At 46.9% G+C, this 25,137-nt stretch overlaps 1 protein-coding gene across 6 annotated transcripts in view; it reads left to right on the top strand.

The window, feature by feature from the left end:
• The window catches only part of SLC16A1 (solute carrier family 16 member 1), a 47,755-nt gene that overhangs the window by 16,756 nt on the left and 5,862 nt on the right, over positions 1-25,137 (top strand). For 3 of the 6 annotated variants that reach the window (XM_066600059.1, XM_066600053.1, XM_066600058.1), the window contains exons 2-3: positions 16,686-16,935; positions 24,117-24,260. In XM_066600059.1, the coding sequence (XP_066456156.1) occupies positions 16,719-16,935; positions 24,117-24,260 (361 nt within the window). In that variant the 5' untranslated portion in view covers positions 16,686-16,718. Of the gene's footprint in view, positions 1-7,463; positions 7,565-7,596; positions 7,725-16,685; positions 16,936-24,116; positions 24,261-25,137 lie in introns of those variants that run through there. The other 3 variants (XM_066600055.1, XM_066600057.1, XM_066600054.1) reach the window with 3 other exon arrangements.

Below are 25,137 nucleotides of genomic sequence, written 5' to 3' on the forward strand. Positions count from 1 at the left end.
TCCCATCTGATGTGTTCTATAGCCACGTTCACACATGCTGGGTTTTGGGCCCGAGTCTGTAGACGGTCTTTGTCCTATGCCTGATAATGGGGTTTCTGCACTCCTTACTGGGAGCTTTCTGTGTATTCCAGGTGGAAGTTATCCCTCCAGATGACAGCGGGGCTGACCCTCGCATGGATCTGCGGCGCCCACCGCCGCTCATCTGCAGCAATGCCGTGGCAGGCATCCAAGGGTCAGGCTTGGATCTCTGCTATGGAAATACACGTCAGATGTAGAGCGGCATGTGAGTGAAGTTCAGCTGAATTCACATGAGCGTATAAAACCTGTCGGTGTTGCATCTGCTAAAGATGCCTGTAAAATCGCGTGCGGTTCCGTAAGCCGCCCGCGTCGGTTTTACTTCTGTAAGACATCTATCTATTTCTGCAAAAAATTCCACTGAAACGGACCCAAACTCATTTGAATTTCTCAGTAAAGAATTCATGAAGCACGGTTAGCATCCGGTGATGTCCCCCCGTCTGGCTTCGGACCCCTTTTTTGATAAGTTGGGGCTTCGGACCCCTTTTTTGATAAGTTGTGGCTCCGGACCCCTTTTTTGATAAGTTGTGGCTTCGGACCCCTTTTTTGATAAGTTGTGGCTTCCCACCCTTCTGTTCAGTGTATGATGTAAAATGGTTTAGAATTGTACATTGAATTCGCACATTGACCTCCGTATGTCTGCGCGCTGTCCAGGCTGGTGTATACGCGGACATCGCACAACACGCTTGTATAAGTTAACCCTTAAGATGCTGTTACACAGAATGAGTATCGTTCAAATGAGCGAAAGTGAACCGTGATCGCTCAGTGTAAACGCACCAACGGATGAATTATAAATCGTTCGCTGATTTTCTGCGGGCCTAAAATCCATTGCTGGTTCGTTCACGAATCGCTGGGTTTACATAGCGCTGGTTCAGTTCTTGCTTATACAGCGAACAAACCCACGATGCATCCGTCGTATAAACCGGTGGCATGAGCGGACTCTACACCAAATGACTTGGCGTTTGAACGAGTGAAGGATGTCAAATGGCCTCTCGGGGTTTGTCCGCCAGCGGGCGCGGGGACACCTGTGCAGGCAAGTTTGTCTTCAAAGTGTCATTGTGTATTTCTATGCAGTAAGTAGTGGCAGTGGGTGTGTAATGGGTAGCGGGTGCCTTAATCGCAGGGTCTGAGCTTCCGGACGCACCTGATGATCTGCTTACTGAGGGGAGGAAGGCTGTCTAAATGTCTCTGCGCCCCCTTCTTCCGGGGGGTGTGGTTAGCGTGATCACCTGCGGGTGCGTGTGAGGTAGGTGCAGTGTCTGTGTGATAGGTCGGTATTCTTTTTAACATTAGAAAGTCCTATTCTCTTACAAAAAAAAATCGTGGACCAACTCGCGCTCAAAATTCGCAAGCAGCGATGTTGTTGGAACAAAGACTCGATTAGGCTGCAGTTTTCTCATAGCGATATCGCGGTCGCCTCTGTGAAACCACCCTCACAATCGTTCACTGATGCTCTGCAGGGGGAGGAGGGGGGGGGTTCACTGATGCTCTGCAGGGGGAGGAGGGGGGGGGTTCACTGATGCTCTGCAGGGGGAGGAGGGGGGGGGTTCACTGATGCTCTGCAGGGGGAGGAGGGGGGGGGGGTTCACTGATGCTCTGCAGGGGGAGGAGGGGGGGGGGGGTTCACTGATGCTCTGCAGGGGGAGGAGAGGGGGGGGGTTCACTGATGCTCTGCAGGGGGAGGAGAGGGGGGGGGTTCACTGATGCTCTGCAGGGGGAGGAGAGGGGGGGGGTTCACTGATGCTCTGCAGGGGGAGGAGAGGGGGGGGGGTTCACTGATGCTCTGCAGGGGGAGGAGAGGGGGGGGGGTTCACTGATGCTCTGCAGGGGGAGGAGAGGGGGGGGTTCACTGATGCTCTGCAGGGGGAGGAGGGGGGGGTTCACTGATGCTCTGCAGGGGGAGGAGGGGGGGGGTTCACTGATGCTCTGCAGGGGGAGGAGGGGGGGTTCACTGATGCTCTGCAGGGGGAGGAGGGGGGGTTCACTGATGCTCTGCAGGGGGAGGAGGGGGGGTTCACTGATGCTCTGCAGGGGGAGGAGGGGGGGTTCACTGATGCTCTGCAGGGGGAGGAGGGGGGGGTTCACTGATGCTCTGCAGGGGGAGGAGGGGGGGTTCACTGATGCTCTGCAGGGGGAGGAGGGGGGGTTCACTGATGCTCTGCAGGGGGAGGAGGGGGGGTTCACTGATGCTCTGCAGGGGGAGGAGGGGGGGGTTCACTGATGCTCTGCAGGGGGAGGGGGGGGGGTTCACTGATGCTCTGCAGGGGGAGGAGGGGGGGTCACTGATGCTGCGGAGGTCGCTGTTTGAGTTTTCCCTACTGCAGGTTACAACGTGCCAGCTGGTATCTGATTGGCTGTGGCAGCCGCTTTCCTCTGCATTGTCATACATTCCCCTATGTGACTTCATGCATCTTCTTGATGAGTTGTCACCTCCCGCCCTTACATTCAGTGTATCATGTAAAATGGGGTCAGAATACCCTAAATTCTCTGTTTATGCAGGAAACACAAGTTACAGTAACATTTCCGTGCATTGATAGCAAGTTCTTAACTCCATGTTTGCCTTTTGTATTGTTGGTTTGAGTTATTGCGCACTTTGTACCCGTCCTCGGCTAAAAATGCTTCTCAAAAGTGCTGAGAGGAGAAGTTTCTGGAAAAGTGTAGTTGTTGCCCGCATCATGTTACATGTGGACTGGTGGCAGGATTAGCACAGCCTTCACCCTCTGACCGGCTAGATTCTGTGGATTTACAGTCCTCAGTTTACACGGTGGATGTGCTGCATACGGCATTTCATGACATCTCATCCTCTTGGCCTGTATTGTAGTGCACTGCGTACCTTCCACACAAATCCGCAGCGGAAAATACCCGGCGTGCGCGCCACTAATGAAATACCGCTCGCATCTCTGTATTCCAGTAATGGCTTCTCTCCCGCAGAACAGTTTCCGTTGAGGTCTCACCTGTACAGGTGTGGTGTTGTCCAGGGATGATCCGATCACTTACTACTCAGCAGATTGTTCTATCAGATCACCGCTGCCATCTAGAATGAAGCGCAAGCTGTTAACGTGTTTACACTGTGGCTGCTCTGTACTAGAGGCTTCTCCCTTTATGGTGCGTATGAGGGGTAATCCAGCAGTGTGCGCTCCCTCCTCCCGGCCAGAAGAGCAGGCGCTGGCAGTGTGCGCTGCTCATCATGAGGGGCGTCTCCGTACCGGGACAGGAGTTCGCTGTAGTGATACTTTCAGCCTCCCAGGTTTTACATACAAGACTGCGACTAAGAACACAATGTTGCAGGTCGGCGACTAGACGCCATCTCCTGGCTACAGAGTTACTAGACGTGATGGCTTGCACCTGTACGTCTCAGAATGTAATTACGAGAGGCACAAATATGAATCTGATTCTTTAGAATGGGGTCATACTCGTGCAGAAAAAAAAGCTCATCGCACCGTGACGTGGGGGAAAAAAAATCGCGACATACTGTATCTTCAGCCATGCCCCAACATCTCCCACTGTTTTCAATGGGGGCGGCCGCAGCATCACACCACATTCACCTATGCAAGGTTTCCCCATTAAAACAATTGGGAGACACTCTGCGATCCGCCGCCGCAACTGTAGAGGATCGCTACTTCCCTTAATATAAAAACGCCTCACATCTGCGGGGAAATCGCATATCGGGCTGTGAATCATGCCCCATGTACATCTAGCACACGTTGTGGTGCTGCCGCCGGCCCCGTTGAAAACAATGGCGATTCAATTCAAGGGCATGGCTAAAGATGGAACGTGCTGCAATTTGTGTAAAATCACTCATCTATGACCCCATTCAAAAGAAAGGGGTTCGTATTTGTGCATCTTGCAACGCATAAAACTTTTGCGATTTTTCTAGGCCGTGTGAAAACTGCTTTAGGCCAGGTTCACATCTACGCTGAAGTGTCTGTGTTCCGTCGCAGATCCGGCATAATACCAGAATAAATGGCGCTGCACGCAGCACTTTTTCTTCCGGTAAGATGCTGGGCAGCTGAGTGGAAACAGAACGGATCCCATTATAGTCACTGGGGTCTGTTTGGCACTATTTGGTTCTGTCAAGTGGTTTCAGCCGCTCGTTTCACACGCGTCAAAAGAGCGCAGGTATTTCTCATTGAAATCAATGTAAAACATCACATCACGCGGCATGCAAGGTCTTAAAGGTCCCATTGAAAACAATGGGTGATGCTTTCGAAGGGAAGTGAAAAAATACGACATTCCTTAATTTATTTCTTTATGGAGCATGGTCCAGATTTTTTCATGCTCCATTTTTTTTTAAATGCCTTTTATTGACGATCCGCGGGTATTTATCTACCCGCGGGTGGTCAATGCATCCCTATGGGGTGCGGATCCGCGCGCGGGAGATCCGCTGCGGATTTTAAATCACATTTTGCCCGTGGACATGAGCCCTTATGAAATTCATGCTCATGTGAATGTAGCCTGAGGAGGAGACTGAGTGGAGCGCTGGTCACGCACCAGCTTTCCATTCCCTTTCAATGGGGCTGCGGATATACCCAGTACTGGTGTATCTTGTCTCCACCAGAAGAATGGGTGGAGACCTGTGTTGTGTGAGTTGACTTATAGGGGAGGGGCAGGTGACAGCCACTAATGCGGATTGGCTGCTCCCCAAACGCAAGGGCACACCTCCGCCTGGCGTTCCATCGGCACTCCTAGAGCCTCTGTAGCGCTCCTAGAGCCTCTAATGCTCCTGCCGCCGTCCTCCCATATCCTCTTGTGGGCCCGCCTCCACCCATGTGTGTAAGATTATCTCCCCTTCATCCTTTCCTTGTCGCCTACAGGCCTCCCCCACGACTCCTATGTTCTGTTGAATTCCTGTGCCTCTCCTGGTCCTGTGCTTTATGTGGCCCTGCTCTCACATAGAAGCATTTAGGCTGCCCTGCCGTCGGCTGCTGTCACTCTCCCCACTGGCACCTAATGTCTTCCCCCGTCCGCTGCCGACAAGCCATGGCCATGCGGTTTTTCCCCGGCCCACGCAGGCTGTCATCCGCGGTCTTCACCCGGCGTCCAGGTAGCCAATCATCAGCTGGGGGCGTTCAGTTTTACTCCACCAGCACACACCCATGTCTCTACCCACTTCCAGTGGAGACAAGATGCACCAGTACCGAGATACCCAATCCATACCTGCTCGAATGTTTCTGTTAACCCCATTGAAAGTGAAGGCGTGCTGACCACACATGCTCGGCCACCACTCCCTTTGTTACAGATGTCACTGCAAAGCAAGAAGCGACCCCCGCAGTGACTGGCACAATGTTCTGGAGATCAGTGGGGTTGTTGGCCGGAGCTTGTGACGCTCCGGCATGTTTTCTTCGGTAGGAGGGCTGGCCGGGACTGATGCCACCTTTCTAGTCCTAGCTGCCCCAATGGAAGATGGCGACCAGAACCCACCATGGGCTGTAGATGTCTTGTACAGCGGTAGTCCCAGGGGGGGGGGGGGTTGGGTCTTCCAGTTGGTCGTCTCCTTGGATCATAAGTGTTGCACTCCAGTTTAAGTATCTTCTGATATTCCTTCTGTGTGAAGTGGTGACATGGGACAGTTCGGAGTGACTTGACAGCGGGTGAAGTAGTTGACCCGGCTTCTGTTGACACTTTACTAAATTGCCTGTAAGCTTATGACTTGCACATTACTTGAATGACATTACTGGCAAGGAGATGCGTTGTTCCTGCCCTTCATGTGTACAATGGAAACAATGTGTTTAAGTAAGCCACTCATTTACACGGGCTTATGTGGTTTTCGGTCCAGGAATGCGCAACTGTCTCCCAGACCGTAGCCGCACTCTTCAGGGTGTATTTCACCTCTTGCAAATTTTTCTTTTGCACGTGTAAACGCTGTGTATTTACACAAAAAAAAACTCAAGGAGGGACCATTGAGTTTATGCACAATGAATACACGTTTCATGCGGATTTGCTCATTCCCGTTCACTTCTATGGCCCATTTCAGTGTGTATTATGGACCAAAATTCCATCTCCCTTATTTGGACCAAAATTAGGACAAGCTGCGTGTTTTTTTTTTTTGTGACCGAAACTGGCATGCATAATACACATTTGTGAGTGAATGCATTGAAATCAATGTATTTTATTCTTTACGCCCGTGTGAATGTGTCTCATCACACAAGCGAAAGTGCAATTGCGCACACCTTAGTGCAACATTTTTGCGTGCGTATCGGCTATCTTTTTTTCTGCCCGCATGACATTTGTTTTGCGTGCAGAACACAAATGCGCACCGATTTGAAATGACTACTTTATCTGAGTTGCAAATGTGTTCAACAGTGGAATTACGCAGTGTTTCACACGTCTCCTTGCGTATCACGTTCACATTTCCACAGACCATTGACTTCTATGGGGAATTTTGGTGCACAATTATGCAGAAAGATGAGATATACAATAAAAAAAAAAAATTTCTTTGTATGACCTGAATTGCACGTGCCAAAACATGCATGTGAACAAACCCATTGACATCAATGAGTTCTATTCTCAACGTATTGCATGCGCAAATGTGCTCGCGCAGATACATCTGTGTGCAGCCAGCCTAAAGGAGCTTTAAGATTAGTTGAAAGGGAAAAAATAGTAAATTGGTCATTGCTGTAGTAGTTGTTGGTGCGTCTTGGTCCTTATAATAGGCCCATGATACTTGGCTACAAGGTGCCACATGACCGCCTGTAGGAGGACACAAGTGACAAGCACCTAGACAAGTTTATAACCAGGTTCCGAAAGCGCACCGTTTCGCTAATATCTATTTACGTCTTGATTCTCTGCCAAGTGTAAGAGGCAAACACACCTGAATTAGCTTGACAAGTGGTGAATGTGTTGTGGTTTAGCCGTGTGAATCGCCGTTACATACCAGGTGTGCGGTGACGTGTCGGATGTAGTAGCTCCGTTCAGATATAGATGTGTAATCGCCCGGGACAGGTGTAGAGGAGAATCTCTATATGCATCGGAGAACGTCCTGCCCTTCTACAGTTTACATGGTTCTCTCCGATCTACTACACAACAAGTTCTCCAACACCTTCACAAGGACAGCTTTGCCTATCGGCACAGAGAAGATCTGCTGCCACACTGTAATGTGATCGCTGGAAGACAGAGTAGCCCCGGCTGCTAGGGGTTAACCATTCCGCTACTGTATTCCAGATGAATGCAATTAGTTTAATTTGGTGTGAAACCTTTGCTAATCAATATGCTCTAGTCCCTTTAATGACCGGTGATGCAAGAGCTCCAACCTCCTCCGAATGCCACCGGCTTCTATTTCCAACCTGAAAGCATCTGATGTGAAGTCATAATCCGGCCGTGTGGCCTCTCCAGCTATAAATGCTTGTCCTTGTCACGAGACTTAGTGGTAACATGAACAATTCCAGAGCTTGTTCCAGTCTCATTTACTCTTGTGCCGGGGCCAAGTCATGCTTCAGTCTCGAAGAGTTGCGTCTGACTTAAAGGAGCCTCCGATCAGCTTTACAGTCAGGTTGGTAGGTGTCGGTGGCCTGTGCTGTTGTGTGACCGGCATCGGCTGCGTTGGATGGTATGGATCCGGTTTAGGTTAAGTGTGCCTTTTTATTGCTGTAGAAAAGACTGTGGAGTAATTCGGACCCAGGGCATGGTGCGATCTTCGGAATCAACACATGGTGAGTAGGTCTGTTCCTACTGTACTATAAATCTACAACTAAGGTGGTTTTAGTGTTTTTTGCTACGAGAAAAACAGTGTTAAAATTGCCAAAGCTCCTTGTTTTGGGGGAAAGAAGTGTGCCTTCACACTTGTGGTAAAATCATGCGATGCGAGAGTGAGTGAAAACACAGAATTATGAGAGCAATGATTTTTTTTTCAGTGGTTTCATTCACATTTGCAATGTTTTCACTCATGCCATGTCGAGTGAAAAAAAAATCCCGGCATGCCCTATCTTTCTGCGTTTTTGCTTTTCTCCCATGTTTAGTTTTATCATATTGCTGATACTTGCAGTTTGCGTGTGATGTAACATTAGAAACTCCTATGGTCTATCGTGAGATAAGCGAAAGCGATGGTTTTGAAAGAAAAAGCATTGCTGACGCTCAGACCTCTCATGAGCAAAATTGCGATTGCCAGTGTGAGAGCCATTGGACTAATTTCACACAGGCGAGCGCGATATCTGGCAATGAAACTCAGCCCAATTATCGCGCTCGTGCAATGTTCCCGCAGGTTGGGAGGATTTTTTAACACACAACGCCTCGCATCACTTCAGTAAAGTTGCGTTACTCCAGCGCCGCTGAAACCCAAGCCAGGATCGGCAAGTGTTTCCCATTGTTATCAAGGTGTGCAACGTGTTGATCCTCTAACTTGCTCGAAGGCTGCGCCAGAGAATCGCTACTTCATAGAAGTGCTGGAAGGACTTTTTTGCCAGAAGAACACCTCCCGTCGGCATAAAAATAGTGCGATATTGGGCAGCAAAACTCGCCGGTGTGTAGGCAGCCTATTTTTGAGCGAAAATTCAACAGAAATGGCGCTCATTTATTTGAACAGGTGTATGCACACAGGTTGTTTTTTTTCTCTGACTGATAGTGCAGCAGGTCCTATTGTCAGGTTTTCGGATCAGAATAGTACGCGTCGCTGTCCGAGTGCTGCCCCATGTTTCAGGCACAGCTTTTCAGTCACCTGTGTGAAAGTACCCGGCGACCTTTTTTTCCCCTATTTACACATGCAGGGCTTTAAGTTAAAGGGAACCCGTCACCAGTTTTAGCACATTCTAACAATTACCGCTACAGTGTTTCCAGCTCTGCTTCTCTTCAGTGGTGATGGAATCGTACTGTACAATGATTGGAGATCAGCCGTGCCGTCCAGTGGGTGGTCCTCCGTTAGCTGTGGGTGACATACCTGGCAACATCCATGCACCACTCTGAGATCTCTGCGCAGACCAGCTCCTATTTGTTGGTAGGTTTGGGTAGCTCGTCTGAGATCTCACAGCGGTGCATGGATGATGCCAACTATATTCTCCACGTACCGGGGCTGGGGAGGCGGACTGTTGAAAAATGGGAGCCGGTTGAGCCCACCCATCAGACCGCTTGGCTGTATGTTCAGACCTCAATTATACAGGAATGCTTTCATCAACATTGATAAGGAAATGGTGTGGGACGTACCGCAACCGTAAAACTGCCGCGCGGTTATTTTAATGTGCTATAAACTGGTGACCAGTCCCTGTCAGCATCGGCGCACTGCACCAACGTCTGGTACGCTTAAGTAGGTTATATTTTTCTTCTAGTGACTAAGTGATTGGCCTTGTAGGTAAAACCAGGGGTGCAGCTGAAGGGTCACAGGCTTCACCCGTGGTGTAGCTAGGATCTTAATACATTAAGAGCACAAGCCCTAAGGCCCGGCTCTCGCCAACAGGTCGGATTCCGCATAAACAGATTTCCACAGCAGAAGACCTGCGATTCTTTTGTAGAAAGGAATTGCGAATAATGGCTGATGCGAGCCTAAATGTGCGCTATGCACAGCGTGTCATTTGCACAGAAAAAGCGCTCTCTCCTCCCTCCATCCAGCATTCTGGCTTTCTATTGAAGTTGTGAGCGTTCCTGACGCTGAAATCCAATATTTAATTATGAATGGGCAATGGAACACTTACATCCATTGACTTCAATGGGGTCCGTCCCTGCAGAATCCCCGCTAAAATAGAGCATGCTGCGATTTTTTTTTTTTTTTTTTTTGTTTTTGTTTAGTTTTTTTTTTTTCTTTCATTCACAGAATATGCAATTCGTATCTGAGTGTGAATGGAAAAGCAAAAATGCATGCCTTTCAATGCCAGCATTTTACCGCAGAAGGCAATCGCAGAATCCGCAATCCAAATCCGCCTGTGAGAGCCCGGCCTAAGTTACACAGTTAGGCCTTTCCTCCCCATACCTTCCATAAAAAGTAAAAAAAAAAAAAAAAAAAAAACACACACGCAACTTTTATAACATAGCGGCTCAACTCTAGCATACTTCTAAATGATGTCCCCATAGAATAGTGTGTTATCCGTTCTACACAGTGATTAGTGATTACAGTGCTGTTACCTCCCAGTGATCACAGGTGACCTCTCCTCCGACTGGAGTAATCCACTTTTTAACTTTTGTTTTCTATCTGGGCCCAGGCCATCAAGAAAAACGTCTTGTAGCCATGACTCATCTCTGCCGCTCTCTCCGTTCTGCTACTGCTCCCAGTGCCTTTACATAGTAATACTTCACTTTGTGCAGCATATAGTATTAGTGCCCCCTTTATGCCTCACGTAGTAAATCAGTTTTGTGCCCCAAAAGGTGGTAATGCCCACTTTGTGCTGTCTAAGACCCAATGCCCACGGACGGATTTTCGCTGCGGAGTTGACAGCCAGACTCCTGTCGCGAATTCCGCAGCAATGTCCATCCATAGACTTGCTATGTTAAGATTCGTCCCTGCCCACAAGCTGAAATCAACTGCGATCTTTCTGCTTGTGGGGGAGAATCCCAGCAGCCTCTAGTACGGAAAATCACACAGACAGCTTCCATTTACTGCAATGGCTAGTTGCTGTGGATCCGCCTCATCGACAGCACGTTATGCACTGCGCATGCGCGCCCGCTCGCTACCCGAGACACTCGCAGCGGATCCGGACAGGTGAGTATAGGGTGTCTGGGGTGGTTCACTGTTTAGGCACCAAGTTCTGATTCCACTGTGAGATTTCAAAATTGGAATTTGACCCGGCTGTGGGCATGAGGCCTAAAAGTAGATGTGACCCTCTCTCTGCCCCTCAAGGTTATAGTGATGTGCTGCAGACAGCATTCAAAAGGTATGGGGCCTGATCATATGAAGGCGTCTTCAGATGACCACATGCCAGCGAGTTCCACTCAAGAAACTCGGGCAGAAAATGAAACCCAACCCTGATGCTGTCTGTGTGCCATCTGATTTTCACAGACCCTATTCGCTGTACACCCCATTCTAGTCTGAAGACCCGTGAGAACAGGAGCTGCAGTGATGGGTCATCAATAGTTCAGACTTGGACAATCCCTTTAAGGCTCCATTTAGCTGGAGAGATGAGTTGGTTGTAGAAGCAGAGACAGGTATCATAATGTAATGGTGGATTTATAAAACTCTGTATATGAACAGGAAATGTCCACAGAAATTTAAAGGGGTTGTCCCGCGCCGAAACGGGTTTTTTTTTTTTTTAACCCCCGCCCCCGTTCGGCGCGAGACAACCCCGATGCAGGGGTTAGAAAAGCAAACCGCTCAGCGCTTACCTGAATCCCGGCGGTCCGGCGTCTTCATACTTACCTGCTGAAGATGGCCGCCGGGGTCTGCTCCCTCCGTGGACCGCAGCTCTTCTGTGCGGTCCATTGCCGATTCCAGCCTCCTGATTGGCTGGAATCGGCACGTGACGGGGCGGAGCTACACGGAGCCGGCATTCTGCACGAGCGGCTCCATTGAAGAGAGCAGACGACCCAGACTGCGCAAGCGCGGCTAATTTGGCCATCGGAGGGCGAAAATTAGTCGGCTCCATGGGAACGAGGACGCTAGCAACGGAGCAGGTAAGTAAAAAACTTTTTATAACTTCTGTATGGCTCATAATTAATGCACAATGTACATTACAAAGTGCATTAATATGGCCATACAGAAGTGTATAGACCCACTTGCTGCCGCGGGACAACCCCTTTAATCTAATCCCAATTTATACTTCTGGCTGTAGGACTGTCAGCGGCAAAAGTACAACCTTTCCAAACTACCAAAAAAATGGCTATATGCAATATGACCTCTCCTGTGTACTTTGAAATGCCGCACTAATTGTGGTAAAAAGCGGGCTGTGTGAGAGCGGCCTTAAGTCCCAGAATGTGTTATGGGCCCCAGAAGCTGCTGTAGGGGGCACATACTGATCTGCCTGCACCCTCTAATGTTTAATGACAGCAGGAAACACTTAAAGGTCAGCCTGGAGCTCACAGGCAGTAATTACCACTTGTACTATCTGGTCAGTGAAGGGTTAAAGTTCTCATTTAGGCCTAATTTCTATGGACGGATTGCGTCAGAAATCTGCGGCATTATCTTGCAGCTATTAGGTTCTATTGAACCTAATAGCTTTTTGCCTTGCAATGTTCACGCTGCGGAATTCTACTGTGGAATTCCGCAGCGTGAAAGAAATCACCAGTGGATCACGCTATGAAAAGCTTTCGATAGGCCCGACGTCCACGAGCGGAGAATCGTTGCGATTCTCTGCTTGCAGGATTATAATTGCGCCATGCTGCGAATCTCCGTAGTGGGCCTGTTTATTACATAGGCTCTTCGCGGAGACCTGTCAGCGCTCCCCCCTCCTCCCCTGTGGCAGAATATCGCTAGCAATATTCCATCACAGCCGTGGACGGGCAGCAGAGGGCACCAACCAGATTGCAGGAAGCGCTAAGGCAGTAAATCGCCATTTGTACCAAGCTTGTCAGTTTCCTCTCGTCCAACCTTACCTTACACACTAGACCAGAGGTCCCCAACTCCAGTCCTCAGGGACCACCAACAGGTCATGTTTTCAGGATCTCCTATGGTAAGAACACCTGAGGCACCGACAATAATTACATCACCTGTGCAATACTGAGGAAATCCTGAAAACATGACCTGTTGGTGCTCCATGAGGACTGGAGTTGGGGAACACTGCACTAGACTTACCTGTTCCTTGTCCTCCTTCCCTCTCACCCTTTCACAATGGCCAGTGCTCCATGCTCACTCCCGGGACAGACACTTCAGTGAGCGGCAAGAAGATGCACATAGAAGGGTCCTGCTCTGCAAGTACTCTCTTGGTCATGCAGAGGAAAGGGGAGGACTGTGTCATCACTCCTACATTCTCTGGTTACTGTGTGTGCACTGAGTGTACCCCTCTCCAACTGCACCCGGGGCAGATGACCCATTTGCAACCCTTTCCCCCAACCCCCTTCCCTCAGAGGGGTGGCAGCAGAAGGGTGTAACTGATGGGGTGCATATTTCCGGATAAGTTCTGCTTTTCTTTGATATAATTGGACTTGCAGTCTTATCTATACAGTTCATCACAGCTACAATTGTATGTGGTTTAAGAGATTATTTGATGTGTTTAATATACATTTTACTTGGCTCCAAAAGTTTGTAAATCAAACGTTCAAAGCCTTTTGTGTAGCCGGGACTCTGATAATGTCTACATTATGGCCAACCTGTTTGCTCTATGAAAGGGTTTTTGTGGGACAAAAGTTATACCTTGTTTAAAGGGTTTGTCCGGAGCCTGCAACATCATCGCTCTGAGCTTACGGCGTCCAGGATTCAAGTGGTGATGCTGCAGCTTCTGATTGGCTGTAGCAGTCAGGTGACTTGGTGCCACTCTTCTACAGCAAACAGTGGGAGGCTGGTGGGGCTACAGTGCTGGATCCCCCCGGCAAAAGGGTAAATGCTGCATTTTCTTAAACACCTTTTGAAGCTAGAAGGGCAATGTTTTCCGGTAACTGTACAACCCCTTTAATGTTTGTACTCTCGTTTTTGCTCTAAAAGCATTAATAAAGCCTTAAAAGAGAATTTCACTTCTTTTAGCCTTATTGGCTAAGCTTAAAAGCTGGTGACCCGCTGAGTCCGGGCATGCAAGTATTGTACTTTCCTACCCCATTGTTCCCCCGGTATTAGAGCTGGAAGCCACTGTTAAGTAGTCCTCCCATTATAATATTAGAATGGGGGGACTATTTAGTAGCGCTGCTCCATGCATGGAGCAGCGGTTTCCAGGGCCAACACCCGGGTAACAATGGGGAATGCAAATATAACCCTTACATCCCAGGACTCAGCGGGCCACCTACTTTTAGCCTCTAAGCCTAGCAGATAAAGCTGAAAGTAGGTAAAAGTCCATCTTTTAAAACAATTTTCATTTTTTGGAAAAACAAAAAACACTACATTTTCAAGCTTTTTTTGAGCCAAAGCCAGGAGTGGATCTGACAGGAAAGTCTTTATTTGTGCGTTCCCCATCCCTTGTGAATCGACTCCTGGCGTTGGCTCTGAAACTGGATCAAAAACTGCAGTAGTGTTTTTAGAGAAAAAAAAAAAGCCTACCGTTATTTACATTTGGAGTATTGGGAGCGTCTGATATTCTGGCATTTGTGAGACCTGACATATAAGGCGTCCGGAGTAGAAGACTGATACAGCAGATATGGGGCCAAGTACTAGTCACTACATATCTGCTTCCTCTTTTCACCCTGCTCAGTAAGACGTCGCCCTTCTGGGGGAATAACGCTGCTCTCTTCCTGGCTACGTAATTCTTACTAATAAGGCAGCATGTTCCAAAATGCAGAAAAAACCCCTCTTGTAGGCACATCCTGCACGTAGATCAGCGGTGTCACGTATCACTACAGCCCGCTGCTCTGTCCTAGCGTCACCCTGAGAGCTGCTGGGAAACAGTCAGCTCTTCTGCTTCAACTCTCTGACCCCCTTGAAGGATTTCCTGACTCCTATTGCTTCTGTTTCCAGAAATCGGGCCCCCTCAGAGCTCTCTACATTTATGACTCGCTGCTTTCCAAACTTTTCCTTACTGCTTACTGGCTGCTCGTACTTATTTATTCTTGGCATCCTTTTTTTTTTTTTTTACTTTGCAAAAAGTAGCTGGCAGCAAACCCATGCTGCCCATTGCAGGTTTACTGGAGCAGATGGTCAGCAGTGCTAAATTGTGGACGCATTAGTGGCATGCGGTGGATGCGAGCTGCACTTGGGGTTCCTGCACACAAGCGCATTTGCATCCACATATCTGAGTGCAGAATACACGGCGGATATAACCCATTGATTTAAATGGGTTCCTTCATAAGGTGTGTTTTTTACACATTTCAAGCTTGCGGTAAAAAAACGGGACCTGCTCTATTTTGCTGCGCATGAAATTGCGCGCTGCAAAATAAGATTTTGCACAGAAAACCTGGAACTAAGTAGGCTGGCCCGCCTCCTGAAATATTGTACTACCAGGACCACACTGATGTGAGCAGTCCTAGCAGCTCAAAAAAGTACAGTAAAAACACGGATATGGGGGCAATAGCACACGGCCACACACCCTGCATATACGTTACGCCATCGCAAGAGTATATACGCTTAATCCCTTGTACGGCTGCCTTTGGGGTGCTTTAGACGAGCTGTGCGAGCGACTGATGTCACCGTTGGCTTGTTCGCTGTCGTGCAGCCCGCCTAGACAGGCAGATGCATCGTTGGCTCGTTCAACAAGAATTGTTCAGTCTTTCACACTTGCTATAAAAGAGAATGAGAACGACTGAATGAGCGCTGTTTAAACCAAACTATTAGCGAACGAGCCAACTGTGTTTACGCCTGCATAAAATGGGACGAACAGAAAGTGAACACTTGCCATTCGGTCGTTGACTCGTGTTTACACCAAAAAATTTATCGTTCACTTTAGCTTGTTTGAATGATTTTTTTTCTGTTTCTTTGAACTTCCGTTCTGGGGAGCAGGAAAGCGTAATCCTCGTGATCAAAGTGCTCCCGGCGGACCCCATTGACTTTAATAGATCCACCCAGCTCTGGTCAGATGAAAAAGCCCTGCATGCATAAGAAAGAATGGGCGCTGCAAGAGAAAAAAATGCACATGTAGATGCCTCCACCAGAAACAATGGGTTCTTGTCCCGTGCGATTTCTGAGCATCTCGCAACGCACGTTTCATTTGGGGGAAATCCTCCATGTAAATGCGCCGTCATTCAGCACTAGTTACTTAAAGTAACCTCGTCCTCTAACATTAAACGGGATGCAGCAAACTGGGTGTGTAGACACCTTGGTAGGTAAGATTACTGGCATTATTGGCAATTTGCCTGTGCATCTTGGCTCAATCACTTGATCGTTAGCAACACAAACAGGTTTAACTCCCTCTATACGGAACAAATTGCTGCGGTTTGTGGCCGATTCAGTAGTTTCCTATTCCCAATCATTGTTTGAAAGACTTGTTTAAAGAGTTATACATTGATTTGAAGGAATGCTGCCATCCAATAGGTGGCGCTGCAGAAGTATTGCTCCACCTTATTTGCATAAATTATCCAGAGAAGCATGCATGGTAGTCTCCTCACCCCTTCTTGGTGCTCTCCTTAAGGAGAGACGACACCCCTCCTGACCAACATCATAGGCTTCTCATTAGCTAAGCTAGAAACCTACTGCACACTGGTGAGGGGCAAACATCCCGAGGGAGCTGCCTGTGTATGGTTGTCTGGCTTGCTTTCCTATTCCCAATCATTGTTTTATGGACTTGTTTAAAGAGTCATACATTGATTTGAAGGAATGCTGCCATCCTATAGGTGGCGCTGCAGAGTTATTGTTACACCTTCCTTATTTGCTTAAATTCCCTAGAGGAGAATGCATTGCCTTGTAAGTCTCCTCACTCACCACCTAGGTGGCTCTACACAGCTTCTGGATGCTCTCCTTAAGGGGAGACTACACCCCTCCCAACCCCTGTTGCAGTAGTATGATGAAAGTTGCTACTTATAAACAGACTTCTGCGATGACGTGGATCGGGAGATCGGTTCTCGTGATGTACATCAAGCAAAAGCATATTTTGAAAGCATATTGGCAACTTGCTCACTTCCTCAAATAATGAATGTAATGGTGTATATTCTTGCATTGCTTATTATATATATTTTTCTCCTTTCAGAAGTTGTAAGGAAGAGCTTGACCCACCAGCAAGATGCCGCCTGCGGTTGGAGGACCTATGGGTTATACCCCACCAGAAGGAGGCTGGGGATGGGTTGTGGTGCTTGCAGCCTTTGTGTCCATTGGCTACTCTTACGCCTTTCCCAAGTCAATCACAGTCTTTTTTAAAGACATAGAAGTAATATTTGATGCAACAAGCAGTCAGGTCTCGTGGATTTCTTCAATCATGCTGGCTGTGATGTATGCTGGAGGTGAGCCTTTATTAATCATGAAGTTCATACATATAGAAAACCTTTTGTTTGGATTTGAATTAGCCTTTTTTACTTTGTTTTATAATCTATTTTACAGGTTTTTTGTTTTGGGGGTGGGGGGGGGGTTGTATAGAAAAAATTTCCATGGTTTTTCTTTGCCTTTTCTTCAAGAACCACTCCGGTGAAAACTTAATTTTTTCCATCCCTGACCGCTCGCATGTATATTGCAGTGACTTCCTTGTAGTGCAGCCTCCTGTCTGATGCTAATCGGACACCATTTTCATATTGCTTTCACATCAATCCCATGATGCATCGGCACAGTATTACATGCCCAGCTACAGCCTGTACCATTTCTGCAACATTGCCATTACCGTATGTGTTCTACAGTCGCCTGAATAAACTACACATCATGAGTATACTGTCAGGAGGAGTAGCTGTGATCACCTGTACTATAACGGTGTGAGCATCATTAGTAACTACTGCGTTTCCCCGAAAATAAGACACTGTCTTATTTTTGATCAAAAAGGTTTAACTTTTTTACATGTATAGCTGCCTGGACACTATTTAAATTGACTTTTTAATTAACTGTTAGCAGGGCTTAATTTTGAAGTAGGGCTTATATTTCAAGCATCCTCAAAAAGCCTGAAAAATCATTTTGCATTCTCAAGAATTCTGGAAAAGCATGCTATGTCTTATTTTCAGGGAAACAGGGTAAGACAGGAATGTGTCCATGTCCCCATCTAGGCAGTTTCTGTGGTAGGGTCTATCATAGGGATTATGCTCACTGCAAAACTGACTAGTTTGAGAATACATCAACCCAAGTAGACCTGAACTGCTCAGAATTGAGATCACATGACCATCTGAGGAGAAAGAGCAGGAGTTTCAGATGCCTATGCTGAAAATCTGTATTGCCCCAGTGTTATCATGAACATGGCTCTATTATCACTTTCTCCTAGTTCCAAGCCTTAAATGGGTTTTGCCATTAGGCTCAGCTGGGCCCTATGTAAAATTAAAAAAAAAAAAAAGGGCGTACTCTCCTTTCCTGAGGCCCCGGGGACGCAGCTGAAAGCTCCCTATAGTATTTGTCGGTGACTTCAGGTAGTCGGGCGGCAAAACCACATGACCACTACAGCCAATCAGACGGTGCAGCGTCATGGTGCCCATTATACAATATCAAATGGAGCTTGACAGCAGGACGTCTGAACTCTGCACCTACCTACAAAAAAATGTGTTGGGCGTATTTTAAGGGAATATCTTATTTTTGCAGCATGAACCAGGAAATCAACATTTATGCAAATATAGTTATGTCTTCACATTCCAGAACATAATCATAACTCTCCAAACCCTGAAAAGACCCCACGAGACCCAAAACAAGGGTTGGCAAGTGCTGGGCTCACACACAGATCCGGATAGTCCTGCTGGCGTCACTCCTATCACAAGCTCGTTATGTGCTGTCAGGTCCCTTGGCGTTTCAGCTGCTCTCTTCCGTGTTTCACTGCAGCCAAGTGTAGCGGTTGACTGCCCCTGGTGACCGGAAGCAGCCACAACGCTCTAATATAATGAGCTCAGGAGTGGGGTGACACCAGCGGGACTACCTGATCTGTGATAGAGCCCGGCACTTTCCAATCCTTATTACTTCGGGTCTCGTGGAATCTTTTGAGGGCGGTTCTTTTGAGGGGGGTGTCTGCTTCTCTTGGTGAAGGGTCTGTCTGTCCTGCTGCATTCTATTGCCAATTGCTTTTCCTTTTTTACATGTCTAGCTGCCTAGACACTATTTAATACACTGGACACTATTTTGACTTTCTTTGATTTTGGAGTGGGACATATTTTTGGAGGAAAATCATGTTGGGTCTTATTTTTGGGGAGAATGGTAACTACTGGGCAAAGCAATGCAGTGATTGATTGGTAGTTGACTGTCCATGTGTCAGTGACGTCATCACAGCAGCAGGGCGGAAAGTGCAATGTGGGTCCAGGTTTCTGCGGTAGGAGACTGGTTTGAGGGGAGTATAACGACTGATTTTTTTTTAGCTTGGAGGGGAGATTTTCAGTAAATGATGTTGCCTGATCACTCCTCTATTAGTAGACTGATGTCTGCTCTTATATTTGGATCTTAATTAGTCATTAACATTTAGATTGGCAACTTTTTGATAATTGCTAGCGTATAACCGGTCATTCATAAATCAAACCTTAAATGAACTGAAAAAGTTTAGAGAACTGTGGAATCGTGTTCAGAAGGGGCTCAAAAAATGAAGCGTTAAGCAATTTTATTGTTGTGGATGTATTAATCAGAAAAGGGTAACGTGTTCCTCCTTTCCTTGATGGCGTGTAAGTTCAGTGACTGCTGAGGAGGCCTTGTCCGCCGGTGGTGTGTGACTGTTGGAGCCGTTATAGAATGCTCTTTGTATCCAGGCGCCCCTCCCCATATCATGGCGTGATCCATCTGCAGGTTCATTGACTGTTTGCTTTCATTCTCGGGGTATGCGGCTGCTTCTCCTAACTTCAGGCAGCGGTTTATGAATAATAGATGTGCTGCCTTGAGTGGGTAATGCCACACATTCTGCATCAACAGTGTTTCCGTATGGCTTGTAGGAATAATGCATGATAACTTCTATATTACTCTGCATTAAACATTTATTAAAACCCCTCGTACCAATCATCATGGTTCCAATAGAAAGTCTGCACACATTCACTGGGGAATCCTCTGATTGTTTGAGGGGAGTGGAGCAACCTCCGGGAAGAGGCAAATCTGTGTGGGTGTATTTCCTTTCCCCAAGTGGGTTCGAAATACCTCGTCAGGTGCAGCCAACCCAAATATCGTCTCGACCTACAGGGAGGATGAGTGTTAATAAAACAGAAATTGAGGTAATAAGCTGTCACGGAGAAGCGGCATCCCTGGTTTCATTGCCGTTTAAAGTGGACCCACACTGTCCACTGTTTGTTTGTTTTTTTGTTTTTTTAAACTTGCAGCATTTTCTATTTAACAGCGTATTACACACGCTAGAGCCCTATTCTCTATGGGTGCATATGGAAATGCTGTATATGCGTAAATACATTGCGTACGTGCAGCACTTTATATGTTGCAAGGAAACAAAATTAGTTTCAAAACAAACAAAAAACGGGAAGACTGTTTATGCCAGCATGCGTGAGATACTCTGTCATGCACAGGCATACGCAATCGCGGTGATCGCAGCTCTACACACCGGTAAAATGCTGCATTTTATATGCAGTGTTTTACCATACACTTGTGTGAGCCTGCACCTATGACTTGTACATGGAAATTTCATCAGTTTTCTCTTCTGCAGGCTGTATAATTCTCTGTTTTCTCAGAGCTGGTGGGTGGAGACTAGCTGTTATGGCTCCAATACGCTATGCGCACAAGAGGAGATCCTGCTCCCCTATCTCAGTTGCAATCCACACACAGAGTTTAAATGGCAGCAAAAGTTCTGCGGCAGCGACGTTTCGACCGTCTAACAGTCTTTATCAAGCCTTGATAAAGACCGTTGGACGGTCGAAACGTCGCTGTAACTTTTTACTAAAGATGGAAGATTAAGGGTTGCATTTTATGCACCAGAACTTTTGCTTCCGTTGAAACTCTTTTGTGTGGATTGCAACTTTGGTTGGGAAATTTTGAGTCAATTTTCCCTAAAAACTGCTCTGCATTTATTTTGCCTCCCCTGAGAAGGGTGTTATCTTATGCGCTGTTGGTGCGATACTTTTTTATTTGCTTCCTATCTCTCAGTAGCACACCTTCTTAAGTAAAAGCAACATGGAGGACTTTATACAGCAGTACTGAGCAGTGTAGCTGTGAATCCTGTACTGGGGTAAAATAAAACACTATAAACTGCAGCCATGTCTGTGTGAGTCTGCCTCTGTCGACTTCTATGGGCAACATGGGACAGCAGCAAGCAAAGACTTGCCCTCGCTTCTGACATCTAGTAGCCAGTATTCTGAAATTGGTTTTTTTACAAAAGTCCTTTTAGGCAAAGTGACTTGCACTTTTGATGGTTATCACATTACCAACAACATAAGATAAACACAAGTGTCTCTGCCTAAAGACCGATTATTTTATTTTTCAGTGTGTGTGAAACTGTAATGGGGCTCCTTCACACTGGCGAGAAAATCGTGCAAGATTTGTGCGTGGCGAGACTAACCTCGCACAAATATGAAACCCCTCTTTTGAATGGGTTCATTCACACTTGTGATATTTCCCTGCATGGCACCGCATTGCAATGCAGAACACACTTCATAGCATGTTCATTCTTTTTGCGATGTCGCCCATTGTTTTCAGCGGGGTTTTTGGCAGCAATGGGAGAAGATCGCGATCTCCTGTGACAGCCGCAGCAGAGATGTCGGGAACCCCCGCAGTGATGCAAAGCAGTTTCCTTGTGAACATTCCTCGCATCCATGGGTTTTCAGGACTGCGAGGCGATATCTGGCCGTGAATCACGGTGTGATATCGCCCTCGCCAGTGTTCAGGAGCCCTAAAGGTCACAGCCTGGTGGACAGGTTTCAATGTAGAAAATGTCATACATGCATTAAACTTAACAAAAAGTTGCAATAAATTAGACTAAAACTCCCAAACTGAAAAGCTCAGCCAAGGGAAAACTTTCAAAATTGCAGATAGATTCTTTATAGTCGTCACTAAATGTATAATTAGGAGAGTCTTGTACTAAAAATGGCATCTTTTATAAAAACGTCTCTGCTGGAGTTTTTTTTTTTTTCCTTCAATGGTGCTTCTGTAACGTATTTTCCTTCTCTCCTCTGCTTTAGAGTATCTCATAAATTATTGCCATATTTCTGAGTTTTAGACCAATCATTCTTCCTCTGTTGCACAATTTGTATGTTTTCAACTTGGGTAAGATCCAAGAGGTTTACTCATTGACCAAAGACGGTCAAATGACCAGTTGGCAGTTCTCCTCAATACCCTTGCTTCCCTTCAGATACCTTTTGCACACTCTTCTACTCATAAATGTTAGACTTCTATAAACCTTTCAGAGAACCCTACATTCATAGCTTGTGTAATGCTAACATAAGGTTTACCTAAAAGTACAGTATTTTTCCCATTATTTCACCTGCTGATCTATAGGGGCACCCTGCAATTCCTGTCATATTAAGTCATCGACTTCAAGTCGACCTGAAGTGGGGTTTATATAGACTTGTGGCTAGTGACTAGATCAGATTGTTTCTGTACGCTTATAATCACACATCATCATGGCACTTGTTACCAATTAATGGAACGGACAGCCATGTGTGATGGCAATGCAGCTGTGCTATGAAGGCATGGACACATTTATGAAGACTGGCATCGTATATCCTAGTCTTGGCATGTCTGCCACAGTAAAGGCCCATTTAGACACCCCGCTTGTCTTCTGCATCCTCCGCTGGCAGCGCCCGGTGATCGCTCATCTTGGGTGATCATCTTGCGCTGTAAATGACACAACGATGATCACTCAAAAGTCGCTTGAGCGACATCTTTTAAACTATTAACGTTGTCTAAATGGACCTTTTAGATGTGACAAACTTGGCAACAGACGCATTTGGTTCATCTGTACCTTATGTGCTACTTCAATCTCTGCCACTAATTGCTGTAGATTTGCGCTATAACTTATGCTAGATTCTGGTGTAAGTTTATTGGACAGTGATGGTCTCCACCCACTTATTAGTATGGAATTCGGGGACAAACTATTGGCAACACCAGACTTGCATAGTGTGCTGTGTTTGACATATTCTGAGATCCAGTTTTTATTTATTCTTTAATTTATTTTTTTTTTTTTCATTTTTCTTTGAGCTTGCTGGTAAGCTGTAGTTCTTACTCGTACATATGACGTGCTGAGCCCTTTATTTTACTATATTTTGGGAGACCTAAAAATATGCAATTTTAGTATTTCTTAAAATAAACTACTTTTGACTTTGATATAAACCAGATAAGTGTAGGTTTAGTCTAACCTCCTTGTTGATATTTCCATCTCAGGGTTCCATTTGAATAGCCAGGAACTGGACAAGCAACAGTTTGTGTAACACGAGCTGCTGAAGCTTCTCGGCTCGCTGTGCTATGATGTTTCTGTAAGGCCGCCTGCTAACGGGCTGACGTTTGCTGCAGGATCCAGAGTGGGCGTCTGCACCTAATAGGCCTTCAATGAGGCTGAACTGACAGACCGCAGTGGAGTGAATGCTGTTTGGGCACCAGAGAAATGGTGTAACAGTCCTGCGGTTTCACTACTTAGGCCTCATGCCCACGGCCGTGACCGGCTCCGCAAGCGGAATACTGCAGCGGAATCCGTAACGGCGCCCCCCCAAAGACCCCATACTCTCCTCCGTATCTGCTGCGTAGCGCCCGCATGACACTGCTGGTGTGCATGCGCAGTACAGCACATGACGCGCCGGCGGTGTCACATGACGTGGTGGGCGGGGTACGTATTCACGCTATACTTCCGTTGTGCTACAGCGGAAGTATAGCGTGATGGGTGGCTTGCATTGACTACAATGGAAGCCGTCTGCACATATTCCCGAGGCAAATAGGACATGCCGCGGGTAATTGCACTATTAGGTTCAATAGATTAAAATTCGGCCGTGGGCATTAGCCCTTACAGTACATCAAAAAACGGAGTTTTCCTAAACAATACTGTGAAGCCATACTAGCTACTGTTAATGAAAATAAGCAAGTTTATGAATCTTCTCTGTGTAAATGTTAAAGTACCAATGAAGCTTTTTTTACTTAGCCGGTTACACGTCTGCGTTGGCACCTCCCGTGGAAGAAAAAGCGCTGCCTGCAACGCTGCTTTCTTCCATCCAAAAGCCAGGTTTCTGCTCAGCTGTCCAACGGATCCCGTTTTAGCCAATGGGGGTCCATATCTGTCCTGAGACAGTCGTATGGTCTCAAGGATTCCCCTTGCCTGCTCCCCGAATAGAGCAGTAAAGCAGAACCCTGAAACCACCCTTAGTGATGCACATGTTCAACAAGATGGTAGTTTTTCTGACGGCTCTGTGGATGAGGTTTCATCAATGTCATTTGGTATTTGATACTTCCAAGATCTTTTTTGAAAAAAAAATAAACGTTTGATTCTCTGCGTCATCTGCTTTCGGCTCTTCTTCTTCTTCTTTTTTTTTTTTCTTTTTTAGCCATTGTCTTTTTATATTCTGCTGGCTTATACAATGTCCTTTTATTGTTTCCCCTTCCTCAGGTCCCATAAGCAGCGTGTTGGTGAACAAATATGGAAGTAGACCCGTCATGATGTGTGGTGGACTTCTTGCAGGCATTGGTTTAATAGGAGCCTCATTTTGTAACACGGTGTCTGAGCTATATTTTTGTATTGGTGTAATTGGCGGTAAGTATTCACCCCCCCCTTTCTAATGTATACTACTTACCGTATTTTTCGCTATATGAGACGCATCGGATGATAAGACGCACCTGGGTTTTAGAGGAGGAAAATAGGAGAAAAATATTTTGAACTCCCCAGACCAGACAGTGAGGGAGGTATTACAGGAGAAATAAACAGCAGTAGTACTGCCTCGGAATGAAGTATATACCACTAGGTCAACCTGTCATTCAGGATCCAGGAAAGCTGAGTATAAATGTAATGGTGATCTCATTACTGGTCATCCAGCTTTCCAGGAGCCCTGAATCCCACGTTGAATAGTTATGGCAATGCATGTGGTATGCATGCTTGCACAACTCTGCAGTTGGCATTCAGGGTCCTGGAAGAGCTGAGTGACAATGTAATTATTCCATTAGTTGTCACCCAACTTTCCAGGAACCCTGCATGGCATGTCTCATTATGGTTATGCATAACTAGGCACAAATATATACACAATACAGGCAGCTCTTTCTCCCTCTGCCCCTCCCCCTCCCTCTCCTATGTAGCTGGCAGATGTGAGAGTGTCTGTACATACAGCTGACGGCTGAGGCAGGGGGGAGCGAGCAGCAGCTCCCTTTCACTAATCAGCTGTTGTATGGGTGCTGGTTTGGAGCGGACCTGCTATCTTTATCACACTGTCAGCAATATAGCAGGAGCTGCTGTACGGGCCGGCCGCTCTGCTCCCTGCTCCTCCTCCGCCCCCAGCAATCAGCTGTTGTGCGGCCGCTCTGCTCTACTGCTGTGCCGGCTTTGTATGCAAACGGCCGGCAGGTCAGTGAGAAGGATACGCGATCCTTTTCAGCTCTGGCCGGGTCTGATCTCTGCACGTTCGCTCTATAAGACGCAC

The sequence above is a fragment of the Eleutherodactylus coqui genome, chromosome 4 (assembly GCF_035609145.1).
Source record: "Eleutherodactylus coqui strain aEleCoq1 chromosome 4, aEleCoq1.hap1, whole genome shotgun sequence".
In the NCBI taxonomy this organism is placed as follows: Eukaryota; Metazoa; Chordata; class Amphibia; order Anura; family Eleutherodactylidae; genus Eleutherodactylus; species Eleutherodactylus coqui.